Genomic DNA, 16,064 nt, shown 5'->3' on the forward strand with positions numbered 1-16,064 from the left:
TAAACGGAGAGGGAGGCTTTGCACCCCTTAAAGGGGTCCCCAGCCCTAGACACCCACCCCCCTCGCACAGGTTTGGGTCAGGGGTTAAATGGGCCTGATTCGGGATATTAGTAGTACTGTTTCGGATGTGATTATATAGTATCTATCATGTAGCTCATATATATCAAACATCATAATAGATTGTATAATTATACATATTTACATTAAATTATATTATATCACATAATATATCAAATTACATTATATTTATTATTTAATACATAATACATTAGACAGTACACATTATATGTACGTATTATATACTATATATGATGTACTACCTCATATATTACATTAAATTATATTGTATTACTGATTATATTAATTCTATGATGTTATATATATTCTGTATTAATCATACTATATTATACATCATCTATAATCCATAATCCATTTTACATTCTGTCATATGTTATGTGTTATATGATATAATACATTATATTATGTTGCAGATTATATTAATTATAGTGTAGTCTATACTCTATATTCTATATTCTACATTCTATCATATTACATTATATATTCTACATTCTACATTATACTTTATATAGTATATGGTATAAGTATATTATATATGATGTATGATATATGATATATATTATGTATATTATTGTATTGAATTATATTTTTTATTCTTATATATTACTGATATTACTACTACTACTACTACTACTACTATATTCTTCACAGGTAATTGTTGATATTTGCAGATATTTTGGTTATTGTTCATCTTTGCAGCTAACAAGCCCCGAGAGGCAGGCTGCCAGCCGGGCAGCTCTCTCACCCATCAGTGAGGCAGTGAGGGAAAATGGGCACATTTCAGGTAGCAAAATTTAAGAAGGCTAATTAATGCACAGCAGTTAAGCTCCAGCAAGCAGAAAGCAACCCCTGACCCCCTGCCCTTCCCACCCTGTGCAGCTGGGTCCCCCACCAGTGCTGGCAGCTGGAGCCCAGCCCTCCTGGGAACACCAACCCCCTTAAGAGACTTCAGCCCTCTTGGGGACCTTGAATCCCTCCCAGGGAGCCCTCCCTGCCGGGAGCCCCACAGCCTTTCTGGGGGTCCCAGCCCTGCTTGTGGGACCTCTGTGGAGACACCAGAACTGTCCTGGAGACCCCAGTGTGTTTGGGGACCCAGCCCTCTTGCAGATCCCACAGCCATCCTGTGGACCCCAGCCCTCCTCAGGACCCCACAGTCCTCCCGGAGACCCCATCCCTCCTGAGGACCCAGCAACCCTGGTGATCCCACAGCACTCACAGTTACCCCAGCCCTCTTGGGAATCCCCACCCTCTCAAAGACCCCAGCCTTCCCGAGGATCCCAACCCTCCTGGAGACCCTAGTACTCCTGGACACCCCAGCCCACTTGGAAACTGTGCATCCGTCCCAGGGACTCCACCTTTCCCAGAGAAATCAGCCCTCTCTGAGGACCACACAACCCTCCAAGGGGCCCTACAGCATTTTCTTCATGGTAAATCTGGCATTTCCCCCTCTCCCTTTTCATGGTGTTGAAGCCCTCCTTATGTATCCGACCAAGGTTCTTCAGAATGTTTATGTCTGGAAAACCGAGAGCCGCCCATTGCCCTGGCCCAGCCACTGCACTGCTAGCTGTATTCTGGCCACCACCACATCCCAAATGGAAGCAGGGGGTCAAACACTTACTCTGGAAGTGTGTGACCTCTCCATCCCTGCAGTAGATGGCCATGTGTTTGAAGATGTTGCTGAGGAGGCCAGATATGACGTTCACGTGGAAGAGGTCCCCAGGCTACAACGTGCTCTGGCACCTCCTCAAAGACCTCCCCGTACCCGGGGGCGCACTTGAAGAGTGTAAAGCTCAGTGTCTCATACTCCCTCTGCAAATGTGCGGGGAGGGAAGGTGAGTAGGCTGCCAAACCAGCCCCAATACCCCCTCCAATGCACCCCAAGCCACTCACATTGCCGGTGGAGGTCTCGCCAAGATCCTACTTACTGAGCTGCTTGACATCTGCAAGGAGGGAGGAAAAGAAATGGGGTATCAGTACGTTGCCCATGCGCAGAGGTAAGGGTCCCGCTCTGCCATCACATCTTGCCCATGATGGCTCCTGCCTGGCACAGGGCTTGGCTCAGACAAAAGTCACTCATGCTTCCCGACTTCTTCAAGCTGGGGACATCCTGGGACAAGCCCTGTTCATCATCCCCCTCCCTGTCCTAGTGTGATGGCAGCACAGGCAGCTGCCTGCAAATGGGTGCCGAGATGGGAACATTCTTACCAGGCTGCTGCTGCTACTTAGTGATGTTTTCTCTGGGACGGAGCTGGTGACAGAGCCAGGCTGATGGCACCTCAACCAAGGGCACCAAAGGAAATGCAACTGGGATGGGCGGGTCAGCAGGCACTGGGGCCAAACCTGACCTCACATCTTTTGTGATGCACGTGAGAGGCAGAGAAAGGCTGAAAGCAAAACCAAAAAGCAGCACAAAGTCCAGGAAAACCTCCAAAGTGTTTTCCAGCTTTTGACAGTTGGGCTTAATTTGCCAATTCCACCTTAAATGTTAAGTTTGGGAGTGCAGGGAGGCAATGCTGGAGATCCTGGAAATGCTCTTGAGTCAGAGGAGCTGAAGGACATCTCCAAAAGTGCATGTCATGCAGCGTCCTCCCACCCACCTCCAAGACACTTTCCTCCAGCCCCCGCCTGGACGAAGTATTGACCCCTGAGGGACATCACCGGTGACTGGCCTCCAAGCAGACCTGGTCCAGGCAGCAAAAGAGGCATTGTTTGCCTCCAGAGGCCACAGAACGTAAAGAGTGGCCACTCCCTGTAAAAGAGGCAGCAGGGGGTGGTTGCACCAAGGTGGGACATCGCTCGCTGGTGGCTTTGGGAAAAAAGAGCTTCTGGGAAAAGGAAAGCAAGAGTGAAAAAACCCACAAATCAAACAGGGCTGGCACAGGCTCTCCATGCAACCATTTATTGGCACACAAGAGGGATGCCACAGCCACCAGTGCCTCACCAGTCCCTCAGGGGAGGATTTTCCAGCCCTGTGTGTCCCCCAGGCTCATAGCTGCCGCTCTCACTGCAGCACTGGGCACAGCTGGGAGAGAAGATGGGCTGTGGTGGTGCTTGGCCGAAGGAGGCGTCAGGGTCCCCTGGGGTGGTGGCACCTGCTGTGGCAGTGACACCCACTATGGTGCTGGAGAGCTGGTCCAGACCCAGCAGGCTGAGGGCAAAGTGAGCACAGTTGCAGGTGACAGCGTCGTACTCCAGCACCTGCTCCGTGGCCACCTGGATCCACTGCTGCAGGGCGGCTGCATCCAGCCCTCCCTTCCTCCGAGCACCTTGGCCGGACCCTGTGCCCACAGGAGGTGGCTCTTGCCGTGCTTGGCCACGACCCCTGATGAGGAGGTTCCCGAGCAGCCTGCAGGGTGGGGGGGACATTGTACCCCTTTGTGTCCCTTCCATAGGGACGTCCCCACATGATGTGACCACCTCCTGGGGCTCACCTTTCAAGTGAATGATCTCCCCATCACCACAGTAGATATCAGGGTAGGTGCCCTGATAGGTAGGGGCCCCCTGAGGCCAGTGGGAAGAGGAAGAGGTCCCTGGGCTGGGGGGACTCGGCCACTCCATCAGGGACCACATCAAAGTGCTGGCCCAGCAGCCCCTTGCAGAGAGCAGCTCCTCTTTGGAGAGGAGACCACGCTGGAGCAGTTTGTGAAGAAGTGCGGCCCATGTGAAGGAGAGAAGCTTGTGGAGGACTGTCTCCCATGGGTGGGAGCCAGCCCTATGCTGGAGCAGGGGAAAAGTGTGAGGAGGAAGGAGCAGCAGAGACAGCATGTGATGAACTGACTGCAACCCCCCTTCCCCATCCCCCTGCACCTCTGGGTGAGGAGGAGGTGGAGAAATTGGGAGCGAAGTTGAGCCAGGGAAGAAGGGAGAGGTGGCGAGAAGGCATTTTAAGATTTATTCTTATTTGTCACTGTCCTACTCTGATTTGATTGGCAATAAATAAAATTAATTTCTCCAAGCCGAGTCTGTTTTGCCTGGGATGGTACCTGTGGTGTGACCTCCCTGTCCTTATCTCGACCCATGAGCCGTTTGTCAAAGTTTTGTCCTCCTGTCCAGTTGAAGAGGGGGAGTGATAGAGCAGCTGGCTGGGTACCTGGCAGCCAGCCAAGATCAACCCACCAGTATTGTGATGTACGATGTCTGATATCTGACATCTATATGATATGTTACGTATTGTATTCTTATTCTTATTGTTGTTATTATTATTCTTCACAGGTAATTGTTGATATTTGCAGATATTTCAGTTATTGTTTGTCTTTGCAGCTAACAAGCCCTAAGAGGCAGGCTGCCAGCCGGGCAGCTCTCTCACCCATCATGCATGAGTGAGGCAACAAGGGAAAATAGGCACATTGCAGATAACAAAATGTAATAATGCATCTAATTAATGCATAGCAATTAAGTTCCAGGAAGCAGAAAGCAACCTCCCCGCTCCAAAAAAACGTCCTTCCCTAGGGCAAGGCGTTGGGGTGCACAGGGTGATGCTGAGGGTCCTCTGTAGTCGGCACGAGGATTGTTCTCCAGAGGATGTGGTGGCCACCAGCCCTCACAATATGAGGCTGCTCTTCTGCAACACCGGGGTGGGTGGACTGCAGGTGGCCCAGAAAGTGGGGGACGGTACCCTGACCCCCTGCCCTGCCCTTCCTGCCCCATGTGGCTGGGTGTCCCACCAGCACTGGCAGCTGGGGACCACACAAGGCCTTGCAGGTACCCTGCCGCCCTCCCAGAGACTCCAGCCCTCCTGAAGACCTGAGCCCCTTTTTGGGACCCCAGCCTTCCTTGGGAACACAGTCCCTTTAGGGGACCCCAGCCCTTCCAGATCCCACAGCCATCTGAGGGACCCCAGCCCACTTTCAGGACCCCAGCCCATTATGGTGACCCAAACCGCCTGGGAACCCCATCCTTCCTGGGGACACCTCCCTCCCAGGGACCCCATAGCCCTCCTGTGTTCCCAGCCCTGCTTGGGTCTCAGGCCTCCTTGGGGACCCCAACCCTCCTGGAGACACCAGCCCTCTTTGAGGACAACACAGCCCTCAGGGGAGCCCAAGGCATTGCCAGGGAGGGCTGACACTGGGGATACTCATGGCCCCATCATCACTGGTGCCACCTTAATTTGGGAATTCCACCTGCAAGAGAAAGCTGTCCATGTGCAGGGGCTTGGTTGTCCCATCCACTGTCCCCACCACCCATAGGCCAGCCCCAGGGGAAATTGAGTCAGGATGCAAATGCAGGTCTGGGTGTGGGTGCAGGAGTTGTCCCACTGTGGCTGTGATGCCCAGCTCTGTGCTCACCAGTTGCGTGTAGAACTCCAGCAAGCCCAGGAGGTAGAGGGCAAAGTAGATGCCGTTGTTTTTGCCCATGCCCACGTTTTTGCCCTTGCCAGCACCCAACCCTGCTAGCACCCATCTCCAGCCTAGAGCAACCTCCCTGGACACCCCCCACCCCCACCCCCCACCATGCATTTCCAGATCAGCACTGTCCAGGTCCCTGCTGCACTGACTGGCCCGACTGTGGCACCTTGCATATCCTGTGGGACCAGTCCCAGGGGGATGAACCCAACCTGGTGTGACATTTCATCAGTGAACCTCTTGGGTGACATCTAAGGAGTCATGAAATGACCCCATGGCCACTATGCACTGATACCCAGTGGCCACTGGGCTGGTGCCAAAATACCTCTTGGTGCCAAAATGCCTCTTGCCCTAAAGATGGCCCAAGGGACAGCCACCAGCCTTTCTGCAGCCATGTATCCCTGGGGCAGTGCATGCCCAGGAACAGCTCTGGAGCCACAGTAAACCTTAATCCTTGTGCTGGGGGGTCAGCAAAGACTTTGGCAGGGTTTGGGGCAGGTGATGTGGGAGCTGTCACACTCTGTCATTGTGCAACGTCCGCAGCATCATTTATCATGGATCCTCCAATGAACAAGAGCAAATTACAGCTGAAAACAGAGCCTGGCCTGGACAAGGCTTAGCACCGGACAGCTGTATTAACCCTTCCCAGCCACCTCCAGCCCTGGAGCCATATTGTACGCTCCCACACCTTCGTGCCTGCTTTTGGTTGTTCTTGTCCCTTCCTGACCACCATTCTTTCCTGGTCCCTGTTGTCCCATTCTCATGTACCTTATGGTTCTCACCACCCACTTCTGGTCCCCACCATCCACTCCTGGTCCTCACTAGCTGCTCATGGCTCATGGCTGCATCATAATCTCCTGGTCTTCATCATCCCTCTAGGCATCCTTTGTCACCATTGTTCCCTCCTGATCCCCATCTTCTCCTCCCGGTCCCCATAATCCCATCCCAGTCCTCACTATCCCCTCATGATCCCCATTGACCCATATTGCATCCCACTGCCCCCTCCTGATCCCTATCACACTGTCCTGGTCCCCATCATCCCCACGTGGTCCCTATTGTCCTGTCTTGGTCTCCATCGTGTCTTCTGGTCCCTGCTGTCACCTCCTGCTCTCCACCATCCATCATTGTCTCCGGTCACCATTAAAACATCCAGGTTCCCATTGTCCCCTTCTGATCCTTATAGAATCATAGAATCACAGAATGGTTTGGGTTGGCAGGGACCTCTAGAGGTCATCTAGTCCACCCCCCCTGCAGTGAGCAGGGACATCTTCAACTAGATCAGAGCCCCATCCAACCTGACCTTGAATGTTTATAGGGATGGGGCCTCTACAACCTCTCTGGGCAGCCTGTTCCAGTGCTTCACCACCCTCTTTGTAAAAAATTTCTTCCTTATATCCAGTCTAAATCTACCCTCCTTTAGTTTAAAACCATTGCCCCTTGTCCTGTCACAAGAGGCCTTGCTAATGAGGTTGCCCCCATCCTTCCTATGGTCCCCCTTTAAGTACTGGAAGGCTGCAATAAGGGCTCCCTGCAGCCTTTTCTTCTCCAGGCTGAACAACCCCAACTCTCTCAGCCTTTCTTCATAGGAGAGTTGTTCCCTGAGGGAAACCACTCATCACTGCTCTCCATCTGGGCATTAAGCCATTGACCACTACCCTCTGGATGTGAACATCCAGCCAGTTCCACATCCACTGAACAGTCCGCCCATCAAATCTGTATCTCACCAGTTTAGAGAGAAGGATGCTGTGGGGGACCATGTCAAAGACCTTACAGAAGTCCAGATGACATCCATATCTCTTCCCTTGTCCCCTGATGTAGTCACTTCTTCATAGAAGGCCACTAGGTTGGTCAGGCAGGACTTGCCATTGGTGAAGCCATGCTGGCTGCCTTGGATCACCTTCCTGTCCTCCCTGTGCCTTAACATAGCTTCTAGGAGGATCTGTTCCGTGATCTTCCCAGGCACAGAGGTGAGACTGACAGGACAGTAGTTCCCCAGGTCCTCCTTTCTACCCTTTTAAAGATGGGCACAATGTTTCCCTTCTTCCAGTCCCCAGGGTCTTCACCTGACTGCCATGACTTCTCAAATATCATGTGGTGGCTTGGCAACTACATCAGCCAGTTCCCTCAGGACTCTGGGATGCATCTCATCAGGTCCCATAGACTTGTGTATATCCAGGTTCCTCAGGTGGTCATGAACCTGATCTTCCCTTACAGTGGGAGGGGCTTTATCCCCCTGGTCTCCATCCTGCAGTGCATCAGCTTGGGAGGGGTGAGGAGAGATGTTACCAGCGAAGACTGAGGCAAAAAAGTTGAGTACCTCAGCCTTCTCCTTGTCTGTTGATATTAGGCCACCATTCTTGTTCATCGGGGTGGGATACGCTTTCTTTGACTTTCCTTTCCTGGTTGATGTACCTGTAGAAGCCTTTCTTGTTATTCTTTGCATCCCTTGCTAAATCCAGCTCCAGCCTTCCCTTGGCCCTCCTGACCCCATCCCCACACAACAGGGCAGCGTCCCTGTACTCTTCCCAGTATACCTGTCCCTGCTTCCACTGCCTGTGTAGTTCCCTCTTGCTCTTTAGTTTGACCAGCATGTCTCCACTCCACCATGCTGGTCTCTTCCCTTCCTTGCCTGATTTCTAACACCTGGGAACGGAGAGCTTTTGCGCTGTATGGAACGCGTCCTTAAAGATCTGCCAGCTCTCTTCTGTTCCCTTGTCCCTGAGGACTTTTTCCCAGGGGGTCCTGCTAACCAACTCCTTGAAGAGCTGGAAGTCCACTTTCCTAAAATTTAGGGTCTTGACTATACCCTTAGCTTTCCTCATATCCCTCAGGAGTGTGAACTCCACCAATGCATGATCGCTGCAGCCCAAGTTGCCTCCGATCTTGATGTCACCAATAAGCTCACTTGCATTGGTGACCATCAGGTCTAGTATTGCATCCCCTCAGGTAGGGCTGTCTATTACCTGACTCAGTGCCTTCGAGGAATCTCCTGGATGGCCTACAGCTTGCTGTGCTGGTCTTCCAGCAGATGTTGGGGTGGTTGAAGTCTCCCAGTAGGATGAGAGCCTGCAAGTGCGAAGCCTCCTGGAGTTGGAGGAAGAAGGCTTTGTCAGTAGGCTCCCCTCGATCAGGCAGCCTGTAGTGGACACCAACCCCCAGGTTCCCTTGTTGCCTCTGTCTCTGAGTCTTACCCATAAACTTTTGACCTGCTCATGGTTATTCTTCAGGGACAGCTCTTCACACTGATCAATTTCTCGATGTAGAGAGCAACACCTCCACCCCTCCTTCCTCGCCTGTCCCTTCTGAACAGCCTGTAGCCATCAATAGCCACATTCCAGTCATAGGATTTGTTCCACCAAGTTTCAGTAATGGCAATCAGGTCATAGCTTTCTGTCAGCACGGTAGTTTCCAACTGCTCCTGTTTGTTTGCCATGCTGTGTGTGTTAGTGTAGAGGCATTTCATCCGGGCTGTGGGCCGTGTCTCCTTCTTGTCGGAGCAGCCCTTGATTCCCTTGAGGTGTTTCATGGGAGGTTCCTTGTTGGCTCCTACTACCTCAGGAGCCCCAAGCTCATCTCTGCAAGACTTCAACTGTGCTGCAGTGCCCCCAGCACACCCCTGGGCAACAGGTTGAGGGCTCATACTAGCAGCCTGCCCCTCTAACCATTGTGTATTGCCCCATAGTTTGTCACAGGCAAGCCTGATATGTTCCCCCTCCCACTTCGCTTCATCATCCTGTCCCAGTCCCCATTGTCTCCTCCTGGTCCCCACAACCCCCTCCTGATCCCCACTGTCCCCTTGCATTCCCCACCACCCCATACCATCACCAGCAGAAGCGGGGCTGCCAGGACAGGAGTGCCTTCCTTGGTCACCCAATGTCCCCAACAAAGCTGTCCCCTGGCCAGGGTACATTTGCCAGCTCCCCACAGCCAGTGGGGTTAGGGTGGCCAGAGCCTTGATGCAGTTGTGGGAGCCTTGGGGCTGCTCCTGACCATGGGTTTCAAGCCTGTCACCAGCACCTTTGTGTAATTAGTAAATTAGTAATTAAATGCTCCCTGCCTGGTAGTGGGGGACGGGGGGCAGATCCTGAGGTTTTAGGCTGGGTAATCCCATGGCATCTGCCCCAGCATCTGTCACTGAGCCAAGTCATGACCCTGCCACGGGCTTTAATGTTTGCTCCTTCACACCCACCCTGCCACCCACAGGTCCTCAGCTGTGGTGTTGGACCTCCTCAGGGCACTCCCTGAAAACAAACTGGGTCGAGCCCTCCAGGTGCCCGGGTTGGGTGCTCATGGGGTGCTCAGACCTGGGAGGGGGACACCGTGCTGCTCCATTGGGACCTCACCTTGGGGACAGCACCCAGCTGAGTGTAATTGAGAAATGGGATGGGAAACCATATTTTTGTAATTATTGGCTTTCTGGGGCGTGCTGATGATTGGCCGGCAGCAGATGGTTGGCCCTGCTAATCCCTCTCCCAAATCCCCACTCCAGATCTGGCTTTTACCCAACAGCAAGGAGGGGACAGGAAAATTAGCCGATTCAGCAGGTATCACCATGCTGGCCACTCCTCGGCACCCCCTGGCACTTGTGTCCCCACGTCGCCCATGGGTGGGCTGGCATCCTGGGGTGCGGGTGCTCCCAGCACCCCTGGATCAGGCACCGGGGGTTGTTTCCTCCATGGGTGAAGCTCTGGAGGTACCTAAGCTGTGGCCAGGGGACGGGCAGGGCGAGGTGACAGCTTGCTCCTGCTGCATTAGCCCAGCGTCATAATTCTGCTGAGGGAGGCGGGCGCCCGCTGTCACAGATGGTGGCTGTCAGAGATCTGGGTCAGGGTGGGGGCCTGCCACAGGATGGGGGTCTGCAGGGTGGGATGGGGGGGCCCAGGGGTGGAGGGGTGCTGCAGGCAGGGGGTGATGGAGCCATGTAGCAGGCAGGATAACGGAGCAATGCTGGAGGCAAGGGAGGTTGAACAATGCTGCAGGCAAGGATGATGTAGCTGTGCTACGGTCAGGCAGGATGGTGGCAATATGCTGCAGGCAGGGGAGGTCGGAGCAATGTTGCAGGCAGAGGAGGATGGAGCAATGCTGCAGGCAGGGGGTGATGGAAGGAAGCTGTAAGCAGGATGATGGAGCAATGCCGCAGGCAGGGATGCTAGTAGGGTGAACCCCAGCCCCCAGATCTACTGATGTCACTGCTGCCAGTCCTCAGCAGGGACCTGCTGCCAGTGCCAGTCCCCAGATGCCTCCGCTGGGGCCACAGATGACAGCAACACCTCCAGGGCCACAGGCTGAACCCCACCCTGGGAGGGACACAGGGGGCTGGAAACACCTGGCCCCAGCCTGGCCCATCCCTGGGGACAACCCAGACTGGGTAACGGTGGCCACCTGCCATGTCCCTGAGCTGGGCAGGGGGGTTTAGCGGCTAAAGCCCTCAAATCCCAAATTGTGCTGCCCTGTCACAGCAAGGGTTTAGCAGCAGTTGCGTAACCCCAGGGGCCACCTGGCCCCAACCCACTGCGGTGTCAGCAGCCCTGGCCCAACATGCCCAGGGGCCCATGTACCCCCAAGAGAGGAAACTGAGGCACGGGGGGTGCTCTGTGCTACCACTGGGGCTAAGCAGCTTTGGGTGGGGCCCTACTGAATGTCCCCCCTCCCTTCACCATCAGGGCTGGTAATTAACTACTTGGGGGCAGGGAAATTACCCCCCTTAATTACCACTTTTTGTTATTCCCCTCTAACCGCCTTAGTGAAGGGCTTATGCGCTTATAGGACCTGGTGGGTTCCAAGGCAGAGCACACACATATGGGGTCCCTACCCCAAGCCCTATCTCCCACACCTCTGCTGCAATCTTGGCCTTGCAGTGCTGGGGTGGGGGTGGGGTACATGCAGTGGCAGGGTGCCAGCCCCATGGTGGGCCACAGTGGCAAGCGGTGGGGGGGTGGCTTGAGTGTTGCAGGGTTTAGGGTTACAGGGCTGGGGCTCAGCACCTTTTTAATTCTTCATTGCACGGCTGATTGATCCTCCCCCCCCCCGCCCCCCCATCCCCCAGACACTAAAGATTAAGAGAGTGACAAAGAGGCGGCTGCTTACACAGCGCCCACTGCTAAGCTGCCTTGAAGAGAGCAAGGCAAGAACCCTGCTGCCCACAGAGCTGCCGGAGCACCCACCAACTCACCAGACCCCGGGGCACCCACCGTGGTGGCAGCCAGACGAAGGGGAGAGGTCAGAAACACCGGGTACAGGATGGCTGTGTCGCCGGCGGGGTCAGTGGTGAGCGCTGGGCTGGATGATAGCCCCACGGGTAAGAGGTGGTGTTCTGCTTGATTGGGTGTGATATGGTGGGACTGCGGTTGCCAGTGGGGTCTTCCTTCAGGATGGCTAGGATTCCTGTCATGGTGCTTCTCCAAGACACCAAGGGTCCCCCTTGTAGTCCTTCACCTCGATGGTGGGGGTCCCCATCACGGTCCTTATCTGGGATGCCTGGTGTCCCCATTGTGGTCCTTCTCCTGGATGCCCAGGGTCCTCATCTATCACCCTTCTCCAAGATGCTGAGGGTCTCCATCGTGGTCCTTCTCCGGGCCAGGATGCCTGCAGTCCCCAGCCACAACCCTCTCCTAGATGCCTATGGTCCCCGGCCTTTCTCCAGGACCCCTGCAGTCCCCTACTGTGACACTTCTCTGGGATACCCAGTGTGCCCAGCCATGGCCCTTCTTCAGGACACCTCCAGTCTGTGGTTGTGGCCCTTCTCTGGGATGCTTGGCATCCCCTCACTGGGACACCTGCTGTCCCCATCCCTGGAGACAACATTTCATCCCCTTCTAAAAGTCCCATGAGAACTCATCCCGCAGCATCACAGGCGCTGGCGTGTGGGGAGATTTTGAACCCCGCGTGCAATCCCTGGAGTCCCCAAGGTGTCCCCGTTCATGTCCCTAGGCTGGAGCAGCGGAAATGGAAACCAACCCATCGCCAGCGTGCTGGGCAGCAGTGGGGACTGGTGGGAGGGACAAGGGGCATTGGGGTGCCCCGGGTCACTTCAAATGTGGTGGCTCTGCTCCCGCAGGGCTGAGCCCAGCCCCTGGCAAGGCATTGAGCCCTGTGCTGCTGTGCAAGGTGTGCGGGGACACCAGCAGTGGGAAGCACTACGGCATCTACGCCTGCAATGGCTGCAGTGGTTTCTTCAAGCGCAGTGTCAGGAGGAAGCTTATCTACAGGTAGGTACGGGGGTCTCTGTGAGGAAGGGACTGGGGGGCATGGGGTGTGTGTGTGGGCACCCAGTGGGGCAGGGATCCAGAGACTGGACACCCAGCAGGGCAGGGACCACCAGGGAGACAGGCACCCATCAGGGTAGGGACTAGGGCGTCATGGACACAGCAGCACAAGGACCCAGGGGATGGGCACGCAGCAGGGCAAGGACCAAGGGAAAAGGACACCCAGCAGGGCAGGGACTAGGGGACAGGAACCCAGTGAGGCAGGGACTGAGGGGTCAAATAACCACTGGGGTAGGGACCAGGGGACATGAAGCCAGTGGGACAGGGAGATGGGATGGGACACCCAGCGGGGCAGGGACCCAAGGGAACAGGCACCCAGAGGGACAGCAACCAGGGGAATGGGGACCCAGAGGGGATGGACACCCAGTGGGGTAGGGACACCCAGCAGGGCAGAGGCCACAGGGCATGAGCAACAAGTGGAGCAGGGACTTGGGGATGGGCACCCAGCAGGGAAGGGACCAGGAGACAAGGCACCCAGTGGGGCAGGGACGTGACGGGAGGGGCACCCAGGGAAGCCATGAGGCTAAGACACCCATCAAAGCAGGGTATTCACTGGGACAACGCATCCACTTGGGGACAGGTTGCCCATGGTGGTGGGGCGCCCACTGAGTGGAGAGCACCCATTGCGGGGGGACAAGACAACCAAAAGGGACAAAGCACCCCCAGGACATGACACCCATGGGGGCAGAACACCCCAGGGACAGCAGCCAGGTGCCACCTCTCCACACAGGTGCCAGGCAGGGACAGGGCTGTGCCCGGTGGACAAGGCGCACCGCAACCAGTGTCAGGCCTGCCGGCTGAAGAAGTGCCTGCAAGCTGGCATGAACAAGGACGGTGAGATGGGGGCGGGGGACACACAGTAATAGATGGTGAGGGTGATAGCAGAGTGGCCGGTGCTGATGCCACCTTGTCTCCGCAGCTGTGCAGAATGAGCGCCAGCCCCGCAGCACAGCCCAAGTCCGGCTGGACAGCATCGAGCTGGATTCAGAGCTGCCCCCTGAGCATGTGGCCACCACCCATGAGGTCCCCCCAGCCCCCTGCCCAGCTCCCCGCGGTCCCAGTGCCACTGTCACTGTCACCCCGGATCCTCAAGCACCCACACCGCCCACCAATCATCGCTTCATGGCCAGCCTGATGACAGCTGAGACCTGTGCCAAGCTGGAGCCTGAGGATGGTGGGTGGCCACCAGTGGGGAGGCAACAGGCTGGGGGTTGTCCCCATAGTGGGATGGCCACCAGCATCCCCTTCTGTCCCTGCAGCCGATGAGACAGTGGATGTGACAGGTGGCGAGCCAGAGCGGGCGGCTGGCGAGTACCAGGTGGCACCATATCCAGCAGCCAGCCCTGAAAATGTCTACGAGACCTCAGCACGTCTCCTCTTCATGGCTGTGAAATGGGCCAAAAACCTGCCCGTCTTCTCCAACCTGCCCTTCCGCGACCAGGTAGGGTTAGTGACCCCTGCCATGGGGCAGCGGGGACCCCAAGAAACGTAGGCAACCGGTAGAATAGGGATGGCTGGAGCATCCCCCCCCAACATTCATTGCAGGGTCTTGGGGTGCCCCTCAGAAGATGCTCTTCAGCCCAACCCACCGTGGTGGCTACAGGTGTTGGAGGCTTTGGGGGTGACGACGGTTTTTGGGGCTCCCCCCACTCCCCAGGTGATCCTGCTGGAGGAAGCGTGGAGTGAGCTGTTCCTGCTCTGTGCTATCCAGTGGTCCATGCCCCTGGAGAGCTGCCCACTGCTGGCCGTCCCTGAGCCAGTCTCCAGCAAGCTGCTGCCAGCCACCCTGGATGTCCGGGTGCTGCAGGAGATACTCGGCCGCTTCAAGGCATTGGCTGTTGACCCCACCGAATTTGCCTGCATGAAGGCTGTGGTGCTCTTCAAACCAGGTGAGGGACCCACCAGCACCTGTTGCTGTCCATCCTCGTGCCCCCACCCCACCCCATCTCCCCCTTGTCCCCACAGAGACCCGTGGCCTGAAGGACCCTGAGCAGGTGGAGAACCTGCAGGACCAGTCGCAGGTGATGCTGGGCCAGCACAACCGTTCTCACTACCCTGGGCAGCCCGTCAGGTACCGCCATCCCCACATCCTCATGGGTGACACCAGGGGTGGGGACACATACCCATGGCCACTGCTCTGTCCCCCAGGTTCGGGAAGCTGCTGCTGCTGCTCCCAGCGCTGCGCTTCATCTCCTCCGAGCGCGTGGAGCTGCTCTTCTTCCGCCGAACCATTGGCAACACCCCCATGGAGAAGCTGCTTTGTGACATGTTCAAGAACTGACCTCCCCCCACCCCGGTGTTACCCGTCATGCTTGTCACCCTGTCACCCCACCCTGAGTCTCCTCATCTTGGGACACTGCAGGGTGCGAAGGTGCCCATGGTCCTGTCTCCAGAGTGGTGGCCGGGACCATGGGATGCTGCTGGCAGCTGGGACATAGGACCAGCTTCACTGGGGACAGCTGGTGGCAGAATGGCATCCCCAAGTGAGTGCCAGATGCACCAGGAACACCTCATTGGGATGGGTGTCTCCATAGGTGCTGCTGTCCCGAACGCTGGAGGAACCCATGGACCCAGCAAGGCACCCTTGCTGTGGCACCAGCACACACGGGGACCCACTGCCGTTCACGGGTGACGCTGGGCTGGGGGTGATGTCAGCCTGCGACATGGCACCAACCCAGGGGTGACATGGGCCCAGGGGTGATGGCAGCCCAGGGGTGACACCAGCCTGTGGGCGACACTGGCCAAGGGCAATGCCAGGCCGGGGGTGACAGTGGCCAGGGGTGATGCCAGTTGAGAGGTGCCCCCAGCCCAGAGCCATGACCCCAGCCCAGGGGTGACGCCATCCTGGGGCTGCGTGTTCCCCCAACCACAATCACTGCCCCTCACTCATGGGGCACGGGGTTCCCCGGCCGCGCCTCCAGCTCCAAGATCCTAGGGGTCACACGGTGACAGACCCTCACCCCCTTGTCCTGGGGAGCTCCTGCTCTCCCCCTGCTATTTTATACTCCAAATAAAGAGGGCTCTTGCAGCCTCCCTCCTCGCGCCACTGACTCGGGGTCCCTCTCCTCAGATGGGGGCAGTAGTGGGGGGGGGGAACCAGCTGAATATTAATAAACTGAATAAATAAGATAAAAATAAATAATCTGAATATAAATAATTTGAAAAGAAATTATCTGAATATAAATAAGCTAAATATAAATAATCTGAATTAAATATTCAGAATGTAAATAAAATTACTAGAAATAATGTGAATATCAATAAAATGAAATTAATCTGAATATAAATTGAAAATAAATTATCTGAATAGAAATAAGATAAATATAAATAATATGTTTGGAAATAATTGGAATTAAATACTCTGAATAGAAATAATATGAAG

The 16,064-nt window shown here is 55.4% G+C and overlaps 2 protein-coding genes across 2 annotated transcripts; one reads left to right on the forward strand and one right to left on the reverse strand.

Annotated features, from left to right (window-relative positions):
* Positions 1-3,015: 3,015 nt before the first annotated feature.
* On the reverse strand, positions 3,016-5,432 carry LOC142059571 (uncharacterized). Its single transcript, XM_075098376.1, is given in 6 exon segments — positions 3,016-3,341; positions 3,344-3,400; positions 3,510-3,573; positions 3,575-3,689; positions 4,623-4,639; positions 5,364-5,432. Coding segments are annotated over 6 exon segments (648 nt in total).
* Positions 5,433-11,660: 6,228 nt separating this feature from the next.
* On the forward strand, positions 11,661-14,966 carry NR2E3 (nuclear receptor subfamily 2 group E member 3). The gene is made up of 8 exons (XM_075098349.1): positions 11,661-11,718; positions 12,478-12,628; positions 13,416-13,519; positions 13,605-13,859; positions 13,945-14,126; positions 14,343-14,574; positions 14,651-14,756; positions 14,834-14,966. The coding sequence occupies exons 1-8, from the start codon at positions 11,661-11,663 to the stop codon at positions 14,964-14,966; spliced, it is 1,221 nt and encodes a 406-aa protein (XP_074954450.1).
* Positions 14,967-16,064: the final 1,098 nt, after the last annotated feature.

Source organism: Phalacrocorax aristotelis, chromosome 7 (genome assembly GCF_949628215.1).
Source record: "Phalacrocorax aristotelis chromosome 7, bGulAri2.1, whole genome shotgun sequence".
Classification (NCBI taxonomy): domain Eukaryota; kingdom Metazoa; phylum Chordata; class Aves; order Suliformes; family Phalacrocoracidae; genus Phalacrocorax; species Phalacrocorax aristotelis.

Excerpts from the sequence above, each read along its gene's own strand:
- NR2E3 (XM_075098349.1), top strand. The coding sequence starts at position 11,661 with ATGGCTGTGTCGCCGGCGGGGTCAGTGGTGAGCGCTGGGCTGGATGAT. Across the intron at positions 11,719-12,477 it reads GCTGGATGATAGCCCCACGG|GGCTGAGCCCAGCCCCTGGC; the intron begins GTAAGAGGTGGT and ends CTGCTCCCGCAG. Across the intron at positions 13,520-13,604 it reads AGCTGGCATGAACAAGGACG|CTGTGCAGAATGAGCGCCAG; the intron begins GTGAGATGGGGG and ends TTGTCTCCGCAG.